At 43.1% G+C, this 27195-nt stretch overlaps 1 protein-coding gene across 1 annotated transcript in view; it reads right to left on the bottom strand.

Moving 5' to 3' along the window:
- Nucleotides 1-27195, bottom strand: part of psd2 (pleckstrin and Sec7 domain containing 2) — a 54470-nt gene that overhangs the window by 15141 nt on the left and 12134 nt on the right. Inside the window, exons 3-6 of the mRNA XM_084041740.1 lie at nt 18400-18955; nt 16340-17119; nt 662-859; nt 161-241 (exon numbers count right to left, since the gene is read on the bottom strand). Coding sequence (XP_083897866.1) covers nt 161-241; nt 662-859; nt 16340-17119; nt 18400-18872 — 1532 coding nt within the window. The 5' untranslated portion in view covers nt 18873-18955. The remainder of the gene's footprint in view (nt 1-160; nt 242-661; nt 860-16339; nt 17120-18399; nt 18956-27195) is intronic.

Here is a 27195-nt window from a genome sequence, read left to right on the forward strand (position 1 = left end):
ATGTACAGTCAGTGACTAACTTCACTGCTGTCAACCACGGCGGCATGGAACCGCGTGCAGCACGACAACTCAACTGGAACAGAGCTAAAATGCCTTATGAAAAGCAAATGCTACAAACCACGCATGTCTGTGTCGTAAGACACTGCTGACAGTGCATTACCTCAGAGCCCGATCTAACGACAGTCCAGAGAAGTCGAAGAAACTCAGATACTCCGATGCCACCAGCTGGCTGAAGTCATTACTGTACGACAGAGAGAGAGCGAGAGAGAGAGCGAGAGAGAGAAAAGAGAGAGAGCGAGAGAGAGAGAGAGATGCAGCATCAGCACATTAAAACAACATAGAATACATAAGGATGTGCAGGAATGCATTAGACTTAACTTGATGTGACAGCATGTGGTTGTGAATGTCCTACTTGAGCATCATGTATTTTAAATTACATCAGCTCCTCTATTGCTGTCTACACACAAATGTACATGCCTGCATATATATCTTTATTTTCCCTGCCTGTGTACAGGCTTGATCAACACACCCGTCCGTGCGTGTGCGTGTGTGTGTGTGTGTGTGTGTGTGTGTGTGTGTGTGTGTGTGTGTGTGTGTGTGTGTGTGTGTGTGTGTGTGTGTGTGTGTGTGTGTGTGTGTGTGTGTGCTTGCTCAAGCTCACTTCTTGCCCAGGTGTCTGGCCACGTCACAGCGTTTGAAGCCCTCGAGGTGGTAAAGGCGTTTGGCCAGCCTCTTGGCGGCGTCGCAGTCTGCTCTGCAGCCGTTGGCCAGTGTGTCTGTGCTGCCCCGCTCCAAGCGTTCCAGGCTGCCCAGAACTGACTCCTCTGAGTCCGACAGTACGTCTGTGAGGTTGGCATCGCTGGACAGGAGAATGCACACACACAAACATACATATATACATACAGGTCGTCAGGTTAATGAATACATCTGTCTGTTGTTACACACAGAACGCAGCGTACAGTACACAGCGAGAGTCATTCCTAACACACTGCAAGCAAGTGAAGGACCAGCTGCGTTTACCAGCCCTGAGCATCGGCGAACGGAGTGTGTGAGATTTCGCTTGCTTGCTTGAAAGATGGGTTTCAAGGACGGTGTAGGGAAAGTAGTTGAAATACACAACAGAGCTGTACCTGGGCCCATGGCGCTGTGACAGTCTGACAACACTGCTCTTTCAAGAGAAAATAACAATTGACTACGGAATTACTTTAATCACTATTACAGTATCACTATTCATGAGGGGGATCCATAAAATGTTTGTGATCTCCAACAGTGTTGACATAGAGTAGTCAAATACAGAGTCACAGCTGGTGGGATATTTGTCAGAACATGTATTCAGATTCAGTAAGAGCTAATCTCAGCCTCGACGGCGTAGATTTGTCAGGCCAATTTGTGTCGCATTCTCACCTCGAGTTCGCTCTCTCGTTGTACGTTAGGAATGGGTGTAAGAAGAAAACTCAATTACTAGAGGTTATAATATACATAAACGCCAATACAGAAGCTCATTAAAAGTCAAATGACTTTCAAGTGACTTCAGATGTTACTGGCCTGATTTCATTGCCACTGAATAACCTACATTATTACTGCAATGGCTATATAGAAGGGCCCACTTCATAAAATTCAACTATAATTTTACCCACCCAGCTCTCTTCAATGAATGTGTCTCAGTGACGGATTCCATGTAAAGTGAGTTATTTTGACTCAGAGTTTCGGAGTTGTGCACACTGTTACAATCATTCACCATAGAATATATCGTAAATTACACTGAAGATCAATACAATGTAGGCCTACTGTATGTATGGCTGACTATGTGGGGTATGTTACAGTGCAATTAAATGTATTGCAAACGGGCACAGTGATATGATGTCAAGTGATGTTTCCTTTCTAGGTCTCATCTAATCACTTAGCTAATCTAATTATAAGGCCTCGCTCTATAGAAAAGGGCTGCATATCTCCATAGCAGTGGCCTTAATACATCTAACCTACCCAACCCATTGGATCACATGACATAACACCATAATAGCACATTAAAAAATCCTGTGTTCATCTATGCATTAGTCTTAGAACTCAGAGATAACTTATCTGAGTTAAGTGAATAATTACTTTATGATTATGACTATTATTATTATTATTATTTACTATATGCTTTATTATATCTATCATGTAAAGCCGCGACCACATTTGTGTAAAATGCTGATTCTGATAACTCTGAAAAACAATAAAAAAAAAATATAAAAAAATGAATAATTACTGTGTACATAGTATCTGAACATTTCCAGCATTTGAACAGAACACTAAACACCTGTGTCTGACATTTGTATTGCGAAATAGCAGTTAATAAGAAAATGGAACTGAAGTAATTTCTCCAAGGAACTGCATATTTGCTTCCCCTCGGTGAAAACGTCACTTTAGGCATCTGTCTATCTGTGCATCTGTGTGATACCGTCAGCATTCCCCACAGATGATTCATGTTGTTTTTTGAACAATCAGATTAGGTCAATTGCGTTAAGCGTCCCAAATTCAATACACAGCGCTGTGTCATAGGGGTGATGTGCTGGTTACCGTGGATACAGCGGAAGCTGGGCGAAGTCTGGCCTGAGCTGAGGAAGACACTGGGGAACTGGGGAGTATGAACGGTTTGGATCGGAATAAACAATAAAAAAACACTGTCCTGTGTATCCTGCTAAACTAAAAGGTGAATAATATGCACAGACATATGTGTGCTGTATATACACACAGTAAGACACAATCTCAGCACACAGGCATAGACATAAAATCGTCCAAATGCCTGAAAGATATACTGTAAGGTGCATGGCATGCACAATTGAACAATGCACACACACATGCATGAGCCTATGGTAAACCATCAAAACAATATCCAGCTGCTGACTGTTTTCACTGGAATTGCTTTCGCTTGTCTGACCGAATTAAGTCAGTACACACACAAGAGTGAGAGAGAGAGAAAGAGAAAGAGAGAGAGACCTTATAAATCATTCAAAATATCAGTCACAGTGCTAAAACATTACCAGGCTTTCCGATGCAGTCTGTGAATGACAGAACCTGCACGCATGCGCATGTGTGGATACAGACACACATGTACGCAGGCACAAACACAAACATACGCACTGAGAGGAAGAGAGGGAGTTTAAAAGAGAGTGACAGAAGACCAAGAGAGACAGACATCATCATCAAATATTCAACATAGGCCTATTCTGTGTGGGTAGAACGCCCTTGTTATGGGTCAAGTGACAGACAGTAAAACCACTCTTATTTATCTCAAACCATGGTCCCCAGGCCATGTATTCTGTGTGTGTGTGTGTGTGTGTGTGTGTGTGTGTGTGTGTGTGTGTGTGTGTGTGTGTGTGTGTGTGTGTGTGTGTGTGTGTGTGTGTGTGTGTGTGTGTGTGTGTGTGTTTATACTTGTGTGAGAGAGCATGATGCAGCATGTCAGTGACTAATACTAATCTTCATGATTTTGTCCCATCCACACCCACAAGGTGTGCCTGCAATCAAGAGGTGGGTATGTGTGTGTGTGTGTGTGTGTGTGTGTGTGTGTGTGTGTGTGTGTGTGTGTGTGTGTGTGTGTGTGTGTGTGTGTGTGTGTGTGTGTGTCAGAGAGAGACAGAGAGGGAGAGAGAGAGAGAATAATACCGTCAAGTCCATCTGCTGAGGCTTGCAGTTGTACAGTACATAACCTTATTGCAAGCACAAACGTTGTTGCAATAAGGGATTTACAACTATATAACAATGTCAACCCCAACCTCTCTACTCGAACACAATTCTACAGAGCTTTGAATGGATTTGTCTGTCATATCGACTTACTTAGCCTATGACTTAACACAAAATCTGTCCCCTGAAATACAAATAGCTGAAAAACAAGTTATAGTCTACTTTTCAAAGCACTGTTGAAAGAGAGGGTCACTCAGGAGGTGGCTAAAGTGTATTAAGCCTCGGATTGTGCCAAGCCCCTGATCTTAATCGCAACATGACATCTTGTGAGCTTGTAGATCTGCTATTTTCACTATACACATATTTTGAAATAATCGCTAATTAAATCGTAATCGAGGCAATAGTTTTAAATTATCGCGATAATCAGTTGAAGTCATATCGATCGGCCCTAATTTAAGGGCAAGAGCACAACCTTCATAGTCTCTGTACGTCTAGAGACCAGTGGTTCTCAAAGTGGGGTCCGGGGACCCCCAGCGGTCCTTGGCGTGGTTCCAGGGGGTCCCCAGCAAAAGTAGTTAATATAGAAATAGCATCACAATAGTTTTAACCACTTTATCTATTTAAATGTTGGCTATTTAAAAATATTAAAAAACGTTAAGTATGCGTTAGCCTATAGTCCCTGCGAGTTTCCGCTATTTTAGAAAAATATCTAAAATGTTTGGAAAATGTTTAATAATTTTGATTTTTAAAATTTTTGAAAGCCGAGTGGGGAGGGTGATAATTGTCACCGCACATAATCCTACGGGCTGGGGTGGCACCTGTCAGCAGGGAGTGTTGGGCGGGAGGAGTAGGACTCTAAGGGCTCTATGTCCTCCTGGTTGGGGCTCCTCACTGGCAGGTGAGTCAGTAGGATACAACATCACTGACAACACAGAAATGTGTGTGGGGAGGAATCAATTGGCATAATGACTAAATTGAGGGAAAAGGGGGGTAAAAAGCAAATAAATAAAATAGGGGGTCCTTGACTTGAAAAAGTTGGAGAACCAAATCACACAGCAACTTGCCTGTCATTCACACTGGCAAACTTTACATGGTTCGTGTTAGACAGAAATACACAGTAAAAATGTTAATTTAACAAGTCAGACTGGTTACATTTGTCGTACACTCTCAGAGTTACAAATGTACAAATTAGAGGATTTTACTGTGAATGGCGAAACCGAGAAACGTCTGTTACTCAAATATTATTGTTAAATACCGTAGTTATTTTAATGATTTTACAAGAGCTAACGTAGTGGACTGCTACTAATTCATCAACCTGGTAATAGATCGAACACATAATGTTGCAGTCATAAAGTAGTATGTATAGGCTTATAGTGTCAAGTCACCTGTGGTTTGTTCTTGTTTTTTTTTGTCATACTGTTCAATTACTGTATGGGTTATTATTTGTGATTCCTTTCGACACAGGCTACTTGGTTGTATGGCTTATCTTTGAGAGGCTGCAAGTCACACTGCAGGTCTAGTACTTTTAAAAAGGGTCAAGCAAAGGTTGGCTACTGTGGCTATTATGACTGATTGGTGGCTATTATTTCACAATATTTCCAGCCTATTAGAAATCAAATGCAGAGACAGATAGTCATTCTTTCAGGAGACTGATGTAACCAGTGCCAGTCAGGAGGTTGAGGTTAGGTGCTAAAAGCTAAACAAACATGACACTTTTAATGACAATGGGATAAGTAGGCCTAGGCAGACACTTTGACAAAGCTGCTTTTACAGCAAACGTATTTGTTTGTTTGTTTTGTTTGTTTGTTTGTTTGCTTTGTCAGTTTTCCACATCTATATTCATAGGCTAGGTAGCCTACTATGCTCACCAGAATTGTTTAGGATTCAATTAGGAGCACCCACCCTTCTGATATCAAATTAATTATAAAGAGTTCCAGTTAATAATCCCATTTATCAGAAATTAACATAAAATAATGTATAGTAGTTTTCCAGTACGAAATGTAGGGATGATTAGTATCTCCTTTAGTTACACCCAGAGTGCTTCAGATAGATATAGCCTATAAAACACATGGATTTCAGAATATGTTCTGAGCTAATAAGCCTCTCATATAAAAAGATAACATAATGAGGTGACATTGTTGAATAGTTCGAGGTGGTTTTGAACAGTGGTGGAAAAAGTACTACATTTTTTTTACTTAAGTTAAAGTGGCAATATTGCAATGTAGAAATACTCTGTTAGAAGTAAAAGTCCGGAATTCAAAGTGTATTTGAGTAAAAGTACTAAAGTATTGGCATCAAAATATACTTAAAGTATCAAAAGTAAAAGTACTCATTATACTCCCATTTCAAGTTTTCAAATGTATAAAAAATCTTTAGAAAATAGCAGATCTACAAGCCCATATCGCCACGCATTGTGTGCTTGTAGATCTGTTATTTTGAAATGGCCGAAATGTATATGAAGTGATGATGAATGTATGTTTTGTAATAATAATGTCAAATATTGTAGTAGAGTAAAAAAGATCAATCAAAATTGTACTTAAGTACAGTACTTAAGTACATGTACTTAGTTACAGTGGTTACTACACCACTGTCTACAGCCTACACAGTACACACACTACTTGACAATGATACAATGTTGCCACGCAGCACAACTTTTAGTTCCCACCCCATCCATAGCGACGTTAAAAAACTGACACTTCGCGAAAAAAAATATCAAACTTACAGCAGCTGCAGCAGAAAGTCAAAATGGACATCATATTCCTGCTTCCACATCGTCGCTCCCCCAGCTTCTAACCGAGGAGGAACTGATCGGTGGTCCGGAGACACAGACAGCTTCATCATTCCACACTATAATAGTCGCGATATAATCGGTCAAATCCACGTCGGTTTTTGTTGTGATCCAATAATACGACTATATATCAGTCATCAGTCACTCACACCACGGGACGGGATCGCTTTATTCCACCAGACCGTTTCATGTTGTATTTCCTCCAGTGGATTATTTCGCTCCCTTGATGTTTCTTGGAGGGTCGGACGTTCTAAAACCCACCACCGCCAGACCAGTCCCACTAGAGAGGATCAGCGTTGCCATGTCCGCGTATTATAAGCGGACTTTGGGTTAGCTTTTCTTTAAAGTTGCTTGCTTGTAAATATTGGTGGTGGTTGCGTTTCTTGTTTCTAAAGTGTTTGCTTATTTGGCCTTGTTTCCTAATGTTGTTGAAACCAGTGTTTATGAAACATTTGCAGGTCAAGGACATAGGACACCCAAATGAATTTGTCTGCGCACCCGGCCTCAACTGGAAATATTTAATGCCAGGGACCCAACCACATACAAGATTTGTGTTGTCAAAATGTTTTGAAAAAAAAAAATCCCACATTTTTCAAATTTTCTTCAAGTTTTTTTTGTCGCGTTGTGAGCTTGTATATCGACTATTTTCAAATAGACGTAGCCCGTAGTAGCCTACAGTCGCTTCTTTTGGGCTTGTTTTCATAGACCCTGGTTGCTTGTTTCTCTCGCAAGATCTGGCAACACTGTCCACTACCCACACCACCACCAGACCAGTCCCACAAGAGAGGATGTGAGGGGCGGAGCGGGCGGCTCCACAAACTTTATGAATTATAATGTTCCTAGTTGTCGCTGGTTGTACAATGGATCTGTGTAACCGAGCCAAGTGACTTCCTCTGCATGGAACCAACGGCTGGCGGCCAATATCAGGCCACAAGTTGACTGTTTTAGTACTGTTCTGTTCTGACTGCAGCTGCTTTAGAGGGAACCACCATGACTGTTTAAATTGAGCAGCAGTGCACAAGCAACTTATTATTGAAAATGAATGATCTCATCAGTGATGGAAGAAGTACATGTTTTACTTAAGTAAAAGTATCAATACTGCAATGTTACAAGTAAAAGGTCTGGTAATCAAAATTTACTTGAGTAAAAGTACAAAAGTATTGGCATCAAAATATACTTAAAGTACCAAAAGTAAAAGTACACATTGTGCAGAATGTCCCATTTCACAAGTTCAAAATGTATAAAAAATATTTTGAAAATAGCAGATCTGCAAGCTCACAATGTGTCGCAACGCATAGTGAGCTTGTAGATCTGTCATTTTCAAATGGCCGAAATATATATAGGGCTGAAGTGGTTAATGTATGTTTTGTGATAACATTCTAAATTCCTCAACAGTTAAGTACATTACTTGAGTAAACATACTTAGTTACTTTACACCACTGCGGAGTGGGAGGTGGGAGTTCAGTCGTTTCAGTTTTATTCTAAGCCTACATGTTTCTGTTAGCTGAATGATATAGTAGAATGCAATCATGTGACACTGACTCACACACAAACATGCAAACACACAGATTCCTTTCTAACTTACTTAGTTTAAAAAATATGCTCAGTCAGACACAATCACATTGTGCTGATGTCTATCTCAAAAGTGTAACACTGTGTCCATGCACATTCATGTCACACACACACACACACACACACACACACACACACACACACACACACACACACACACACACACACACACACACACACACACACACACACACACACACACACACACACACACACGACACACGTTTGTATTACTATATTTGTGAGGAACATTTTATGGATGCCATTGTTCTAGGACAAATGACAGACACTTTGCCCAAGGTGGCAGGTCGTTCGCTTGTAGATCGGCTGTTTTCAGTGTACACCACCACCAAGTATAAATGAGGCATGACTCCTACTCCAACAACTAAACGGTTTAGGTGTCGGGGTAGGCTAAACCTAACCTCTAAATGCCTAATCCTAATCTTAACCCCAACCTGAATCTTTTCCTACTTGAAAGACTACTCTAAAAAAATGTTTTAACCATTAAAGAACCCTTTCTCCAGGAAAAATGTCCTCATGTCTATTACTCAATTTCTACTATACAAGCACACACACACACACACACACACACACACACACACACACACACACACACACACACACACACACACACACACACACACACACACACACACACACACACACACACACACACACACACACACACACACACACACACACACTACAACACACACACTACAACACAGAAACATGCACACGTCCTTCCAGTATCAGATCTTATTGGCCACACACTGACACATCCCTGCATGCTCTCTCTATCTCTCTCCATCTAAATCCCTCCTTCCTCTTTCTAATCTGGGGGAAAGGAGAAGACAAGAGGAGGAGGAGGATGGAGGAGAGAGGAGTGGGGCAGCTGCTGAGAAGAAAAGAGCAGCTGAACTGTAGAATGGCATTAGGTAAGAACAGATGAAAGGAACAAGCAGTACCTCCCTAAAAAAAATGTTTAAAAAGTGTTGAGGAGAGATCAAGCTGAGGGAGACAGACGTTGTGGGGGAGGCACAGAGAGAAGCTTGTGGTGGAATTCAGGCCTAAACCAGCAGGGGTGAGCGTGGCTCTGAAGACAAGCCCTTCGATCAGTGGGTGGAAGGTTTATCAACTGTGTCTGGAGAGGCAGGCGTAAGAGAGTAAAGATGGACTTGCAAGCTTTTCTTTACGGTGGGATGGGTCCCTTTGTATTCTTGACTCAGATTGATGAGTGTTTTGGCTTATCGTGCCTGGACAACGGCAACAAAAGCAATGAAGTAAACAATAATCAAAATATAAGTTCTATGACTGTGGGACCTACTTTGTGACCAGATCTCAGCGCTGTTTGGGCCAAGAAGACATGTTGGTACTGTACCATAGAAATCCCTCCCTTTTTAACTAATGCAAAACCTTGGCTCCGTACTAATAGACGGAAAGAAAATTCACATTTTGCTCAGTTTTCAACTGTCACAATTTTAAAGCAATGGTCAATTCATTCGCTCGATTGAGTGACAATAGAGTACAGTGTTAATTCAGCTAAATAACATTCAAGGAAAAATGGCCACAGCAACATTTTATTGTGGCTACCACAGTAAAATGTTGGTCCTAGATTTGCCTACAGTATATGAGCTGCTGCTGTTGTCAACAAATGAGTAAACCTTGACATTGAGAGACATTGGAATATAACAGAAACATACAGTAGAAAAGGATTTGAGGACAGATGCATCATGGATTTCATGCAAAATGAGCAGAAAGACTGATTCATGGAGTTAATCCACCTTTAGACTGCCATGACAACATCATGAGACGATCATGTAGCCAAGGACTTAAAAATAAGATCTTGATTGCCACTGTCAAACACAGTCCCAAACACGAATCCAACTTTTAGTCAGACTTGCTTTAAAGAGCTAAACCCGCTGCATGAAATTAACTAGTGAGTAACCTAAGACCAGGTTAATAGGATATTCACTGAATTGCCACTACAAAAGAAAAAAACATCCCATTACTTGGTTTCCAGGGTAGACTACACCCAAATCTCTTATTGTTCTCACTAAATCCAGTGATCTGCTAGAAAACTGAGTATATCATGCCCTGTTTTAGATTACTCTATTCTAGTTGTTACAGACTGAACAAAACAAAACCCCCACTGCACACCTTTCTAGTTCTCCTTCTGTTTTGGGGACAAAAGCGCCTGCACATATTGTTCTTTGCACATATTATACTTGCACTATACTCTTCTACTGCATAGTCTATATTTTTGGTTGCTAAAGTGAAGCATTCCCCCTTCATATTCTGTACACTCCCCATTGCTGCTGGTTTTTACCTTTTCTAAAAGGTTTTAGTCTTACTTGTCTTTTCTTAAATCTGTGCTTCTTTTTAATCTTGAATCTTGATTGGCTGGGGGCAGTGCATGAATTGTGTTAAAGCTCAATTGTTGTATTGGGTTAGTTGTCAAATATTGAAAATGATTACTGATAGTATGATCACACAATCCAAGTTTCAACATTATTTTGGTCTCCGCCAGGCCAGGTAGTAGAAGTCAATCTTAGCCAATCATGGCCTCCTGGTGGTGCTATAACAGGCCAATGTGAAGTTTCACGGCAATCGGACGCTACGTTCATGATTTGAGGCATTTTGTTCAAAACAAGACACTCCAAACTTTGGATCCAATCCAATCTTAGCCAATCAGGATGGACTATGAAAAATCGGACAGATCTGTCTTGATCACATGACCATAGAGATAATGTGTACCGATTTGCGTGATGTTTCAAAATCGGTAGGAGTAATAACAAAATATGTGTTTAGCACAAATCGGCCTCCTGGTGGCGCTATAACAAGCCGATGTGAAGAATTTGGGGCAGAGGTTCTACTCTGGCGTCCAAGGAGTGTGTGTGCACAGTTTCACGTCAATCGGGCCAACGATGCCGGAGATTAGCTGTACACAGACGGACGGACACACACACGGACGGACGGACGGACAGGGGCGAAAACAGTCTCAGGCCTCTCGGCCACGCCTTCGGCCAGGCGGAGACAATAAATATAATAATCTATAACCATATTACTGGTTATAAATTGTAATATGGGCATATCATCCAGTGTAAGCCAGTTACACAGTGGTAATACGGATGGATAATGAGGAGTTAAAATCTATCATCGACCCCTAGAAACCCCTAGAAATGGCTACAGCATACATGTCCCTCTTTCTCTTTCGCGCCACGTGCATACAAACACACACACACATTTTGGATTATTATGCTCTTTCACTAAACCACATGTCAAACACCTTATGCCAATGTGCAAGCACTGACAATAATCAACATTATTGTCAGTGATTGCACACATTGGCTATCCTAAATCACACACCCATTATTTATTTTATTAGCTGCAGTTGTTTTAAGCTTTTGTTATTTTATGTTAGGTTTTATGCAGTTTTTGTGTACAGCACTTCGGTCAACTCTGGTTGTTTTTAAATGTGCTTCATAAATACATTTCACTTGACTTGACTTGACACGCACGCACGCACGCACGCACACACACACACACACACACACACACACACACACACACACACACACACACACACACACACACACACACACACACACACACACAGTCACACACACACACACACACACACACACACACACACACACACACACACACACACACACACACACACACACACACACACACACACACACACACACACACACACACACACACACACAAACAGACAATGGTGACCTTTCTTGGCTGGGTGTGAGGCACATTGTTGGCAGGGGTAGGACTGTGTTCAGTGTGTGTTGATCCACAACACTACAACACTGAACACAGTTTTTGCAATACAACGGAATCTTCTCAGTTTGCTGCCATACAAGCTGTTCAAGACTCAAACAGAAGGGAGAGAGATAAATGCTACAAGTAGACACATACATGTTTTCCCCAGCGAAGAGAGCGCCTGGTGGGCCTTTCAAATATCACATACTGTAGAGGAAGCCTTAAAGCAGGGCCTCAGAGGAGAGAGGAGAGGCCAGTGTTAAGAAGACCTGGCTTCTTTTTTCTTTTTTTTTAAAGGAAAACCACTGGTACAGTGAGAATATGGCATGTACCAGAAAATATAACGTCATTCTATAAATAGACAGGGGAGGGGAGGTATAAATCTGTGTGTGTGTGTGTGTGTGTGTGTGTGTGTGTGTGTGTGTGTGTGTGTGTGTGTGTGTGTGTGTGTGTGTGTGTGTGTGTGTGTGTGTGTGTGTGTGTGTGTGTGTGTGTGTGTGTGTGTGTGTGTGTGTGTGTGTGTGTGTCCATATCACTGCCTGTCACCAGGCCAGGGAAGGATAATCTGCAGGGTATTTCTGCAGCACTACAGAACCAAACTGAGGGCTTTAAAGCCTGACACATTGAAAGAGTGAAAGAGAGAGCGCATGAGAGAGACAGAGAGAGGGGGGGGGGCATGTGTAAAGAGAGAGGAGAAAGATCGAGTGAGTGAGCAATCGGGTAAACAAGCTTCATCATACATATTTTTGTTTATGCATGCATACGCCTGCCCTGTGTGGCTTTTATGTGCGAGCATCCCTGGGTCCGCTGGTGTATATGAAAGAGATGAGTACACAAGACAGCGCTGCTCTCTGATATGGCAGTGGCAGCGGATAGCTTTCATCTGCTCCGACTGGGCTTGGATCTGATCGGCTCGCGAGCAACGGGGTAGAATGACACACTTGCAACATGTTCCCAACATGGATACGCACTCAAAAGGCATATTACATGCATGCAAATTTGTTGGCTGGGCACATACAGTACAGTATGCACAAGCATGAACTTACAGACTAATTAATATACACTTGGTTTCACCAGCTATGATGCATACGCCTCAAAGTCGAATAAAGTTTGTCCTGCGTGTCCCTGTGTCCAAATTATGTCTTTGCCCATGTGTGTGATACACCACAGGTTGGGCAATTTGGTAGGTGTCTTCACTAGCTCCCACTAAGGGGTACTGGGTAAGCTGGTTAACAAGGTAGACAGGAAGAGAGACAGAGCGACCATCAGAGAAAGGAAGGGTCTGTTCACATGGCTTTAGCAGGCTCTGTGGATTAAGGCTAAGCTTCAACCTTGGTGAATGATGTGCTACACAAAGCAAAGTGAGTGAGTGGCTGGCTAGCTGGCTGGCTGGCTGGCTAGCCAGACTGACGGTCTGACTGACTGATTTACAGATTAACTGACTGATCAAGTGATTTGCTGCCTGACTGGTTAATCCAAGGCTCACTCACGTACTGACTGGCTGATTAAAAGATAAGGGTTTTTCTGATGAGATAATTACAGTATATAAGAGATTCTCTATCACTGATTCCCTGAATGGTTTACTTAATATCTGGGTGTTTGGATGACCTGACAACCTACATAACAACCGAAATCCTGCATACGAGTGAGTGAGTGAGTGAGTGAGTGAGTGAGTGAGTGACTGACTGACTGACTGGTTTCTATCCACTGCTATGCAGCTGCTCTGCCCTGTGGCGAAAAACACCAGTTACCCACAATCCTCGAGGTGCCAAATAGTGTAACACATCCAGCTCTGTAGCTACCCACAGGGAAGAAAGGAGAGAAGGTGGGGTAAATGGAGTGAGAGAGAGGAGAGGAATGAAAGATAATAGATAGCGGGGGGTGATGGATGGAGGGAGGAGGGGCGGCAGAGGGGATGGAAGATGAGATAAAAGGATAAAGAGGAGAGAAGCAGGGGGGTGAGATGGTGTAAACAAAGGGATGGAGTAATAGGAGACTAAAAAGGAAAGAGAAAAAATATGCAGCACAAGGGCAAGAGAGAAACAAACAGAGCTGGAATATGGATTGGACAGTCAGTCATACTGTCACACTGAATATGAACAGAGTATAGCTTATATCTCATCTTATAGTCAACAAACCACGAAAGAAGCTCATAGGCATAATTCAGGTTTCAAACTGTACAGTACATATGTCATATGTTTGTTTATGCTCTATGTTATAAACTACATTAATAAAAGGTTGGGAAATGAATATGCCGTGTGCAGGGTGTTTTTCACATAATTGGCATTCCCTGAATGTGGCTCTTCGTTCAAACTGAAACCAGAAAGGCTACCAAGAAACTTGGCTTCTTCCTTTAAGATAGACTAGCACATGTATCCACTTAGTGCTTTGGTGGCTGGCAAACTAGATGGTATAGCAGAGCAGTAGCCCCTCTCTCTCTCTCTCTCTCTCTCTCTCTCTCTCTCTCTCTCTCTCTCTCTCTCTCTCTCTCTCTCTCTCTCTCTCTCTCTCTCTCTCTCTCTCTCTCTCTCTCTCTCTCTCTCTCTCTCTCTCTCTCTCACACACACACACACACACACACACACACACACACACACACACACACACACACACACACACACACACAACCCATGACACACACAGAATCTGCCAGAGGAAGGCCAAAGACGATGATGTCATGACACAAACAATAGCACATTGAGCAAGGGGCTGGCGGTCAGGAAGCTAGTCCATACTTAAAGAGCAACATCTGTACACTGAGAAGGCGAGAGAGAGAGAGAGAGAGAGAGGCACACAGACAGCCTGAGAGACAGACAGCCAGAGGGAGAGAAAGTAGATATCTAAACTGCCTTGTTGAGCCACGACCAGATCCCCAACAGTTAACAAAGCAGGGGCTAGATCATTGTGAGTCCCGCGCATCTATTTGACATTCCAGTGGATTTGTAACTCTAGAAACCGTGCAGGGGGCAGCCGTTCTATGGGAAGCCATAGGGGTTGTATAATGACCAGCCAGCGAGAACCATTGCCATAGGTCAGGTTATGGTAGGTTTTTCCCATATGGTTCACATTACCTCGCAACCCCCCCCCCCCCCTTTACTAGCCCTGTGCTGCCTTTCCCAAATGCCCCTTACTGCTAATAAGGTAATTAAATGGGCGAAAAGTGGTGTCAGCTGCTGCTGTGTGTCCTGCAAGCCTTTGTGATTCAGAATGTATCATTACATGAAGCCAGAATGAACAGCAGTGATAATATCGTCGCTGTCGGGTGGAAACCTTGTATGACCAAAACCATTTCTTTTCAGGAAATGGAAAAGAGCACCTGTGTTCCAATTTATCCAGTGGAGTTATTATTTATTCAGAAGCTCTATTTATAATACTTTTCATTGGTTAAATATTTATATTTAACATTGGTTAAATATTTATATTTATCCAATATTTACCCACAGACAGACTTAATCACTTTCAACCTGATGTGACATCCCTATGTTGGGCATGGTATTATAGATGAATTATTTTTAAAATAATAAACGATAGTTCAGAACGTATTCTCACTACTTTTGCACAACACTACCAGACGACAAAGTATAAAATAGGGCATTAATTTATGAAAAAATATAAAAAGAAAAAATGTGGAGAAAATATTTTTTTTTACCCAACAGCAACGATATGAAGGACTGGAACTGCAAATTATTAGTCTACTAGCGTGACTACGGCATGTTATGGTCATATTACCATGGAAAAGCTGCAGGTCTAGAAATGTGCATGGCAGTTCAACATGTCTATGTCCCATCTCCAATTACTGCCATGACATGCATGTATTTGTATTCTGCCCCCTAGTGCTATTCACGCCACCTGCTGGTTGGAACACGGTCACCGGCCACATATAACCTACACATCAGGACCATTTCATATCACTCCACAACTTTTACAGGTAACGTAACACTTCTGGTGGCCAAACACAGTTGGAGGGACACCCAGCCTAGAGCTATGACTATCTCCTATATCAATACTTATCAACTTGCAATAATTGTATGTGTGATAAGTAAACAAATTTGACACTTCAATGACTGACATTGACATAGTCAAAAACCCTTCCTCCTTTGCTGTTTTTATTCAACTCTGATATAACAATGAGTGTGGCCAATGTGGCAAGTAAACACTATAAACAAAGATTGTAGTCATGTAGAAGAGCATAAAGAGGAAAAGGGGATGTTAGCGGTGTGGTGGTCAATCAGAAGAATTGCCATCTATTATACTATACAGGGCCCTATTGGCCTGCTGTCAGGTCCCTCCGATAGATTCCTCATGTGTCTCCCTCCTAGCCTTCTTACTTTCCATCTGGATTAAAAGGAATGTATAAAGGAGAGTGGACACGGCACACACCCTCCTTTTTTGTTGCTTTTATATACATTGTTAAGAAAGTACATGTAAGAGATGGGTCTCCCCAAGACACACAATAAAAAATGCATTCATGGTTCACAAATCAATCAATCAATAAATAAAGAAATACTGTGAATGTAGTGTTCTTCTTACCTGACAGAATTGAGCATGGCTCCGGACCCCTCTGTGGCCCCCTGGTAGTCTGTGTGGTATCCATTGTGAACGGCCCAACGTCCAGGCTGGCTTAATGTAAACTCTGACCTACTCCCAGGGATTGTGGTCCGCAGTGGGCTTGCCCCCGGCCCAAGCCGAGCCTCAGCTCCAGCTCCAGCAGCAGCTTCAGGGTCAGACCCTCCAGCCCCGGTGTCCCCTGCTCCACCTGCCTCGCCTCCTTCTTGCTCCTGCACAGTGGCCAGCTCCAGTTCCAGGGGTTCGGGGCCCTGTAACAGCGACCTCTGCTGGATAAGGGGCGTGAGCGGCGCCTCGAAGCTGACGCAGCTGTCCGTCTCGTCCGTGAGCGACAGCACGTCCAGGGAGTCCAGGCTGCTGTAGCACGTCCCGCCCCGCAGCAGGGCCGACTCCACGATGCGCTCAAACGTGGAGCTGAAGCCGTCCTTGTTGTCCGCCTTCGCTCTCTCCCTCTCATCTTCCTCCACCAGCTCCTCCTCCTCCTCCTCCTCTTCCTCCCGCCCAACGACTTGCTCGACCATGTGCTCAAACGCAGAGCTGAAGCTGTCCCGGGTCGCCCTCCTGTCTCCATCCTTCTGTGCTCCTGCGTCCTCTTCCTCTTCCTCCTCTACTTCTGTGTCGGCCTGCTCCACGGAAGTCTCAAAGTTGGAGCTGAAAGTATCCACGTGCGTCTGTGTTACCCCCCCGCCCACTTCCTCGTCACCTTCATCATCCTCCTCAGGTCCCTCTAAACCATTCTCCAGTCTGTGTGAGGAAAAGCAAGGAAGGAAAGGAAAGGAAATGAAAGGAAAGGAAAGGAAGGAAGGCAGGAAAATGTACTCACAGTTATCATATGCATTAGGCCAACCTGCAAAATGTAACAGTACCTTTTTCCCTCTTTTTCATTCAGGAGCAGAAGCATATTATGCAAATATTTAATCTGGCAGGATAGACGTCACATTGAGAATTGCTTGCAAAAAAACAGACTAATTGTTACTCTTTCCGAATAGCTATAACGACGCCCAGTCTCTGTCTGCCCTCCATACTGCAATGCAAACACTTAAACACAATCTATACATATAATGAATCTGTAAAGCTCTGTACTGCTGATGTCGCACAAGTCATTAGGAATGTCTGCTTTTCAAGGAATGAAGACAGAATAGCTTAATTTTCATATTGATTGACCATGTATTTCTCTAAAACTAGAACCGTGGCTGAGTCAACTTCATTGGCTTAGATTAACTTTAAAGAAAGGTTTTTGTTGTTTTTGGCTTTCTGCATAGGTGCCAATGCTTCTACTTCCCCCTACCATGCTCCAGTTAAATCTTTGCTACTGTTAATCTCACACATTCCAGAGAAATGCTAATTCGTCTTCTAGACACTAGAAGGTTGAGGGACCCCTGTTCTAGAATCTTCTAAACCAGTTCTACAGTATATAGCGTCAAGTCCTTATGCTCTTTGACTCTTAGTGTGTGCTCTTAGACACACACTGTTATAAAAAAAATACATTTCTGGTCAAATAAAGGACCATCTTAATAATACTTTGGGCGGTGCTATAAAAAAGCAACATACCCACTAGAGACACACCTAAATTATCTTTCAAGAGACTATCGGGGATTAGTTTCACTGAGCACTCACTCCCTGGAAATGAGGCCATTTGTGCTCTCACTTTGCATGTCTTACCCAAGCAGAGCTTTTGCCTCAATTTAACAATGTAGGCATTTTCTTTTTGCAAAATTGTGTGAAGGCTAATTATCATCCATAGAAACAAACTGTTGCATTAAGATGCAACGTTTTTTGTTAAGATGAAGACCACTGTAATAAAATGTAATATGAGGGGTTACATCGATAATTGTATGAGGCAACACGCAATCTTGCCTTTTGTCCCGTGTTTGTGCTATGTACTTTAAAATGACCATGATACAATTCAGTCAACGGTCAGACGAAACGTGAACAGAGATCTTGGTCCTTCTACATTTAAAAGGTTTTCACACAACAGTTATGTGTCTGTCTGTTAACTCAATGTGGCGTCTTTGAGGACTAACCGTCCAGCTTGTTCAGGCTGCGTTGCATCCTGCTGTGCGGGTGCTGGTGTCTCCTCATTCCCTGTCCCCTCCTCCTCTTCGTCTCTCTTTTCCCCCGAGCTCGCCTCTGTGCACTCGCACCCCCTCTCTCCATCCTCCCCTCTGCCGTCTGTTCGTCCATTCTTGTCACCCGATCCATCTATTCTCTCAGCTTTCATCCCGCCGCCTCCTTCCTCATCCCTTGGCGTCTCTCCCCGCGCCTCATCCGTTCTCTCTCCTACCTCCTCACCTCTGCCTTCACTCTCCTCTACTTCCCGTTCTCTGATGCCTTGCGTCTCCCTGGGCCCTGTGGACTCCTGCTCAGCCTGTGTGTGTGTCTCTGTGGTTGGGTCGGTTGGGTCGGTCGTGGCGGCGGTGGCGTCTTGCTCCAGAGGGTTCTCCGGTGGGGTGGGGGTGGTGGAGGTCTGGGGCAGGGCCTGCCCCTCCTGGGTCATCGTGCCCTCTGCTGGGTGAGCAGAGCACACCGGTGCTGTGGGTGAAGACCTGATCTCTGGATCAACTATAGCAGACTGCACTCCTGAGAGAAAAGAGAGAGAGAAAGAGAGAGAGAGGGAGGGGGGGGGGACAACATTAACCACTTAAACCCTCTATTGTCAGTACAACAGACAAAGTTACAACTGTACTCTGAGTGCTTTTTCAATCTACACAAAATCTCTTCACCAAATATAGCCAATCTACATCTGCTATGTTTGGCAAATGTTCCCCCCCCCCCGACCCCCCAGAATAGAGATGCTGGGGTTCAAGTGGTTAACAAAATGTATGTGGAAAAACAGGGAGAAATGTAGTCACATGGGTGAACCAGGAAACTAGTGGAGAAAGACGGAGATTCAGAAGAGCAGAAAGTAAAGCAAAGGTCAGCAGAGGGAAGGACAGGAGGACAGCTACAGGATCTCCAGTTGATAAGTCTTTGGTTATTTCTACTCTTAATTTTGAGCCACAGAGGTCACCTTCAACAGAAGAGCAGCTGTTTGTGTGTGTCGTGCGTGCGTGTGCAACTGTGCACGTGCGTGTGTGTGTGTGTGTGTGTGTGTGTGTGTGTGTGTGTGTGTGTGCGTGCGTGTGTGCATGAGCGTGCACGCAGCGTGCATGTGTTGGGTTGCTTTGCGTGTCTGGAACACTTTGTCCTCTTTAACGGATGAGTCCAAAAACAGCTTTGGAAAAGGAGGACATGAAAAGGTAGAACATGTTACAGAGAAAAGCAGACAGACAGAAGGACAGACAGACAGACAGACAGACAGACAGATATGAGTGTTTAACAAACCCCAACAGAGCGCTGTCAAAATCACTGTGATCCAGCTTGTGCACTAGATGCTTATCATCTCTCTCTTTCTTTCTCATTTTTACCCCAATCCATATTCCTCACTCTTGGGTCTGTCTGTCTGTCTCTCTCTCACTCTCTCTCTCTCTCTCATTTATCTCTCTATTTCTGGTGTTTTCACCAGCTGAATAATCAACTGGATCTGCTCCCACTCAGCATGGAGTGCTTTGCTCAGTGCACATACTGCACAATGCCCAGGATTTGAACCTGCAACCTCATGGTCCTCCTCAAGTTCTCATTGTGCCATAAGGTGGGTTAGAGCAGTGGTTCTCAACCTTTTCAGGCCACCACTCCCCAAAATAATCATATTTGAACTGGGGACCCCCCAAAATAATTCATATTTGAGTTGAGCCATTTCATTTAGTTTGATTCAGTTCCACAGATAAATATTGTGAAAATAGCCGATCTACAGATCTACGCGTTGTGTGCTTGTAGATCAGCTTTTTTTTTTTTTATTGCCTCTTATATTATTATATTATTTGACAATTTGGACAATGTTTGACCAGTTTTATAGTATAGTTTGTTGATTACTTTTGATGAAGGGATGGTCTTTTTTTTAATTTCATTTAATTTTTTATTTTTTTTTCAGGTTTTAAAAGGTCTTAAAAGTCCTTAAATTGTCACTAAACTGTCATCTGGGGACCCCCCAAATAATCATGTGGGACCCCCCTGGGGGTTCCGACCCACAGGTTGAGAACCACTGGGTTAGAGCTCAGCAGGCCTCCCATATCTGTGACGTCTGAATCCCTACTTACTGGCAGGCACACAGAACAACGTTATTGAATGGCACTCAATTATAGTTTTTCAAAGCTTTCTGTGTTTGACATAATGTTATTACAGGGCATCAGTTCAAACAACAAACGGTTGCGCCAGAGGTGGTTGAACATTAAAGGAGCTACACCATGAATTTAAAAAATAATAATAATATTTGATATCATATTGTTTATGTCCCTCAAACGTTTTTCAAAAGGTTTGAGCCTAAATCAAGCCTCAGATATACTCATTCCAACTAACTTCTCTCTGGCTTATAAAGCACTTTCACCTGCAATACCACATTGTCCTGTTTGGCACGGGGCGCTAGTGAGCCAGTTTGTATGCATGTCATGTCCTGGTTCTGTGTGGAAAAAGTAAAAAAAAAAAATAAGAAAAAATGTAAAAAAAATTAAAAATGAAAAAAAAAAATTTTTTTTTTTTTTGGATTTTTTTTTTTTGGTTAGAACTGAAAAACGGGAGGAATTGTTCCCAGACGTGACGTAGGGTGGGGGAACAAATCTGACGGACTGTTTTCAGACCAATTTACATGAAAACCACAGATAGCCTATGAAAGCCTGCATGCTCGAAGTCGGGTATTTGTTGGAACAGAAGAGAGGTGGGGGAGACCAAAAACACACACAAATGAAGAAAAAGTTAAAATTCATGGTGTAGACCCTTTAAATACATTTAAGGGACAACCCTCCATACTCCGCCGCCAGCCAAATCACAATTAATTACTCTTCCTGGCCACTGTACACAGTGGCTTTTAATTAATTATCCTTGCCCATGAATCAAAACTTGAGGTAACACTTACCCTTTTCAAGATTTAAAATTAAGACTAAAATTTTGTTGTGTGTGTGTTGTTTTTTGGAAAAATTGCTAATGTTTGCATTCACCAAGCAGTGTGATAATGCATTCCATCTGCCAAAAAAAAAAGAGACCTTTCATACTGTAAGTTATTTTCTAACAGCACTATGGCATGCCCAACAAATAACTGGAGAGAAAGTCTGAGCCATTCCGTGTATTGATGAATCTTTATAATTGGGTTGAAATCAGGGAACAAAATTAACACCATGCTGGCACCAAATGCGAGTTAGTCTTTGGCGACTAAATGACGGAGACCCATAATTCAGATTGTAATTTAATCGCAAAACATGCTTTGATTCTGTGAAAAGGGGGGGTTTTGAAATTAAACTCCAATAGCAGTCGTAGCTTAAACATTTATGTTCCTTATTTCCACGAGTCACGTCTATAAGGCCGCAATCATGCAGTTTACAGCTTTGCAATGCAGCGGCTGCCTCCAAGCATCACATTAGGGGTAAAAGTGCATTCCCCACTGTAAACATAAGCATGGAATGGATAATGGCATCAGACAGCAGGTTAACCCTTCACTGGGCACACTTTTTCCCAATTGGATTTCACATGAGAAAGACATTGATATAAATGATTCACAAGTATAAATGTATCTAAACATGATGCTCCACTGTAGCATATCTTACATTATCAGATGTCAACTCTAATAGCATTTACCAAACATAGAGAGAGCTAATCATATGTTTTTTACATGTCATGCAAACATTTTCTAAATAACCTGCTATTCAAAGCATTGATAGTTAAGGCTGAAAAGGGTAGCTACTAGGATAGGCAAAATAGAACAGTATGTATAATCAATCATTTGCTACTATCATTGCTACATAAGCAAAATGCTTTTTTATTGTGTTACGCTTTAGTATTGAAACAGTCACATTTATATTTCTGCATATAGTCAGTGTTACTAGTACTGTTTTGCAGGTAAGCCAAAAAAGTTTATTTTGTTCCCTGTTTGAAATCTGCTGATTGTGCCATTTAAATATCTGCGAAACATTATGGGCTGAAGAAATCCCAATGGATCTATAAATATCTTGGATCCTGATCGGAAACACATTGCAGCTCATATTCATGACCATGTGAGAAGCACATGCAAACAAGCTGGCAATTACACAGTGATGCATCTATGCGCATATTAACACACACACACACACACGCGTCGTACACACAATAACACATTGGAGGAAATGGAAACAAGACATGCTCATGTAACCAATTAGCCCAGGCCACACTTCACACAGAGGCCTGTCTGATAATGGGCTTTTTAAACACTTGAACCAGAGCATGCCAATTCTGGGGGAACCATTCATCAAAAATAGCAGATAAACAAGCTCAAAAGGCGTTTTCGAGCTTGTATTTTGGCTATTTCTGGCAAAGAGATTTGGTATAGACGGGAAAAAGCAGTCTGTGTGCAAGTCTTTTTCAAGACTAGAGGATTTAAGTGGTTAAACAGATACAAAGAGGCAGACAAACAGTATGCGACTGCTCTTATTGTTCTATCAATGGCCAAGCTCTGCGTGTCTCACTCTCTCTCTGTCTGTCACATCTCTCTCTGTGCTTCTCTCTCATTCTCCTACTGCTCTCCCTCGTCTCTTTCTCTCGCATATCACAAAACAACAGATTTTCAACTGTAATACAGTTATAGGAATCAGCAATTTTTGGTGGGTGATATGGCTGTACAAAAAAACGTACGTATAAATGGGGCTATTAGGGATCCTATTGCTGAGGAGAGCAGATGAACTCATCAACCCCACCTGGATAGATGGTGAATACATAGCCACGGATAAAGAATGTGTGTCGTGCGCGTGTGTGTCGTGTGTGTGTGTGTGTGTGTGTGTGTGTGTGTGTGTGTGTGTGTGTGTGTGTGTGTGTGTGTGTGTGTGTGTGTGTGTGTGTGTGTGTGTGTGTGTGTGTGTGTGTGTGTGTGTGTGTGTGTGTGATGACTATCAGGACGGCATTATTGCATTCTACTTTTGTCAGCAGAACAGAGGGGCTCTTAAGCCTTATCAATTTCCTTTAATTGCTGTTGGACCATCTGCCAATCACACAAACACACACACGCACCAACCAATCAAATGTAAAGGGGCAATATAAAAGACCATCTAATGGTTCTTCCTCTTCCACCCCCCAAGAACTCCTTCCCTCTCTGGCTAGCTCCTGCCACCTCCATGCACGTGTGTTATGTTTCTCTTCCACCTTTCTGCCTTTCTTTCTATCCCTTTGTGAGTTTATCTTTCTATCTCTTCTATATTTCCCTGTCTCACAGACACACACCCTTGCAGACAACACCCCCCCCCCCCACCACACACAGACACACACACACACACACACACACACACACACACACACACACACACACACACACACACACACACACACACACACACACACACACACACACACACACACACACACACACACACACACACACACACAGGATAATGTATCGATCCCTAGGAGACGCGCCTGCAGTCCACTGAGTCTCCAGAGATTAGCAGGATTGGTCTGCATATGGAGGTCATGGAAACACTATGGAGCCTGGAGGCAGTATGTAAAGGGAAGGCACAGCCCTGCGGAGCACTGGCCAGCAAGTAGTAGAGTATAGCAGCTGGGGTTTTCTTGCCAGCATAGAAAACCCCAGTCCAAATGTGGTGCATTGCGTGTTGAAGTCTAACCGAGTTCAACGTCAAATGCAGCACGTTGCAGTGCTCCTTGCACTGTTTACGCTCTAAAAGTCCACGGCAAAACCCAGTGTTCATTTAAAGTGTACCCAAAAAAAGTATTACTCTGGATTTTACTGTGAATGTGTGCGCTTGCACAGTTGGTTAACCTATTGCTCAACTATAGTTAGTGGGACACATGAGCTTGTCAAGTAACAAGCAATAAACCAACGGTGTTGGAGGCTACTGTGCCCTTGAGCAGGGCACTGATGCCTCCTAATAGCTCAGCTAGATTATGTAGCAGCACACTGGCCAGAAAACAAAGGGATCAATATCCATAGCGAGGCAAGCTGCAAGATCTGAATGGTGGCTACTGTGGATTCATGTGATGTAGTGTCGATTTTCAAAATGTATTATTTACTATCTTACAATACATGAGCGAAATCTCTGTGCGTCTGTTTGTCCGTTTGTCCGTACGTACGCCCGGCGACAAGTCGGTCGGATAGACGGTTGTCCAGATCCGCTGACCCGACCGATACACCCATATATGGTCATGCGCATATATGGGATGACCGACTTCAAACTTGGACATGCCCATGTATGTACTATACTGATGACATCAGCGATCTCCATATATGGGCTTTAAAGGGACACAGACAGACAAACCGCATAACCGGGTGGGGCATACATTCACAACCTGAACCCATCCAGACTACTCGTTCCCGAGTAGGCAGGTGCCGGTCCAGTTTCTGGAAATTAAAAGAAACTTCATGCATACTATCATTTAAACCTCAGTGTAGAAATTGACCCGGTATGTTAATTCATTAATTGATCTACAAGTTCACATGTGATGCGTTGTGAGACAGTGTGACACTGTTGTATGATGGGAGTATGATTTGATTGGTTGTCGCCACAGACAGACAACCAGACACAAAGTGTATTCCCATGTCTCACACACTCATCCCTTTTCAATGACACATTCAGAACTAATAGGCATCAGTGGGGAAACTTTGGGGAGGTTAAGTGGCAGAACAATGGCTAATTGGCCCCTTTAACATCTCATATAGCCGTATTAGCGCTGCAGAGACTGCACTGCAAAATCCTGAGTGTGAATTTTATTCTGAGATTGTAGAAATGTACACATATTAAGCCGTGGACCCCATTTGAAAATAGTCAGGGACTTTTTTACTAGAATATATTTCATGCATAATTCTACAGCTGTCTATATTGTAAAAGTAACAGTAAAGAGAGCGAAACCTATGATCTGAATAGGCATGCTTATATATGTATTCACATTGGGCTGAAATCAAGCCGGTGAAGATAAACTGTTCCTCATTTTTCTGGGACGCCCTGGATCCCCGGACCCCACTTTCAGACGCCACTGAACAACACTGATCATTTTGAAGCGTGCAGCTTTTGAAATGATGTATCAACGTGTAGCTCTCCAGTTTTATTGATGGGTCTGTCTTTTCCTCCTCACCCCCTCCCCTCTCCTCTGATCCGTTCCTCTCCTCTCTCGTCTGTCTGCAGAGACACACTGCAGTCTCACCGGCTACCCCGCATGACCTACTGACCCTGTTACGTGCAACACAATACAAATCCTATACAAAGTTGTGTAACACACACAAGCATGCAAGCACATACTTTATTTACACATGTCACACACATGTACTTTGTTCTCACTCTCACCTCTCTCTCTCTCTCTCTCTCTCTCTCTCTCTCTCTCTCTCTCTCTCTCTCTCTCTCTCTCTCTCTCTCTCTCTCTCTCTTAGACACACACAATGCAGCTATAGGAGATGTACACAGTGATCATGTGATCTAATGCTGTGTAAAAGGGCAAACATAGAAAGAGTGAGCAGGGGAGCAGGGGATCTATTCCAGGGGTTTCCTCTGTCTGTCTGTCTGTCTGTCTGTCTGTCTGTCTGTCTGTCTGTCTGTCTGTCTGTCCATCCGTCTGTCTGGTTATACGTCACACCACCACAACCACGCAAAGTCCACCACTGACCTGCTGGAGTGGAAGAATCGAATCACCCCAATATGTCACTTCTACAGTGTCAAGGTCTTAATGCTCACACCCACTAAAACTGATTCATTGCTCATGGTATTGTGCTGATTTATAGTATAGGCAGTACTAGGCCTACTTGGGGAGGCAGGGGGGGTTATTATGAGTTCATCACTCTGGGCCCTATCTTGCACGCCGCCTTACCCCTTGTGCCTGAACCTTTTTTGGCATTTTGTACTATTTTGGAATACATTTTAAAATAGTGAAAATCAAAATGTTTTTCAAAATAGTAAAACATGTGTAAAAGGTTTAGGCATAAGGGGTAAGATATGGCCCTCTGTGCTGTTTAGTTCTTTTTCTTCTTTTGTGTCTTTGCTTTATATCTTCATTTGAGGATGTTGCCAAGAGGAACCCACAGTGGGTTTTTGAGGAGTCAATTACAATGGATTTAGACCAGACACATAAATGTCTATAATTAAGATAATAGCGACTCGGCTTTGGGGGGTGAAATGAGCTGCTATCAGACACCTGTTTCAGAAAAGCCAGCCTTCTCTCGCGGAAGGCTTAAAAAGCCAACGATATAGTGGTGCTCCAATCTATCTCTGGAGCCTTGTCTCACACACACACTGTAGCCTACTATATAGGCCTGTAGCCTGCTGCCTGCCTCTATCAGATCCACAACAGGCAGACAAATGCTGAAACAAGTAGCCTAATGTCTCCCTCTCCCTCTCTCTCTCTCTCTCACACACACACACACACACACACACACACACACACACACACACACACACACACACACACACACACACACACACACACACACACACACACACACACACACACACACACACTCACACACACGCACACACACACGCAAACACAAATGACACACATGCGCGGGCAGCGAGACAGCCATATTCTCCCAGCCTCCTCGAGCCAGTAACCATGACAACAGGATGGCTGGGAGACAGAGGCTCCAGCTCAATTGAGGCCGGTGCCTTTTCTCTTGCTCCAAAATAGACCTTGGTCGCGTTTCAAGATCGACTTGTCCCACTAAAGGCGGAAAAAGGTTCCTTGTTTTCCGCTCTCCCAGTGTCTTCTCATGGGAGAGAAAGGAGGAGGGGAAAACACTCCATACAAAAGCCCCTGGCCCGCAC

Source organism: Gymnoscopelus microlampas (genome assembly GCF_963454915.1).
Source record: "Gymnoscopelus microlampas genome assembly, chromosome: 18".
In the NCBI taxonomy this organism is placed as follows: domain Eukaryota; kingdom Metazoa; phylum Chordata; class Actinopteri; order Myctophiformes; family Myctophidae; genus Gymnoscopelus; species Gymnoscopelus microlampas.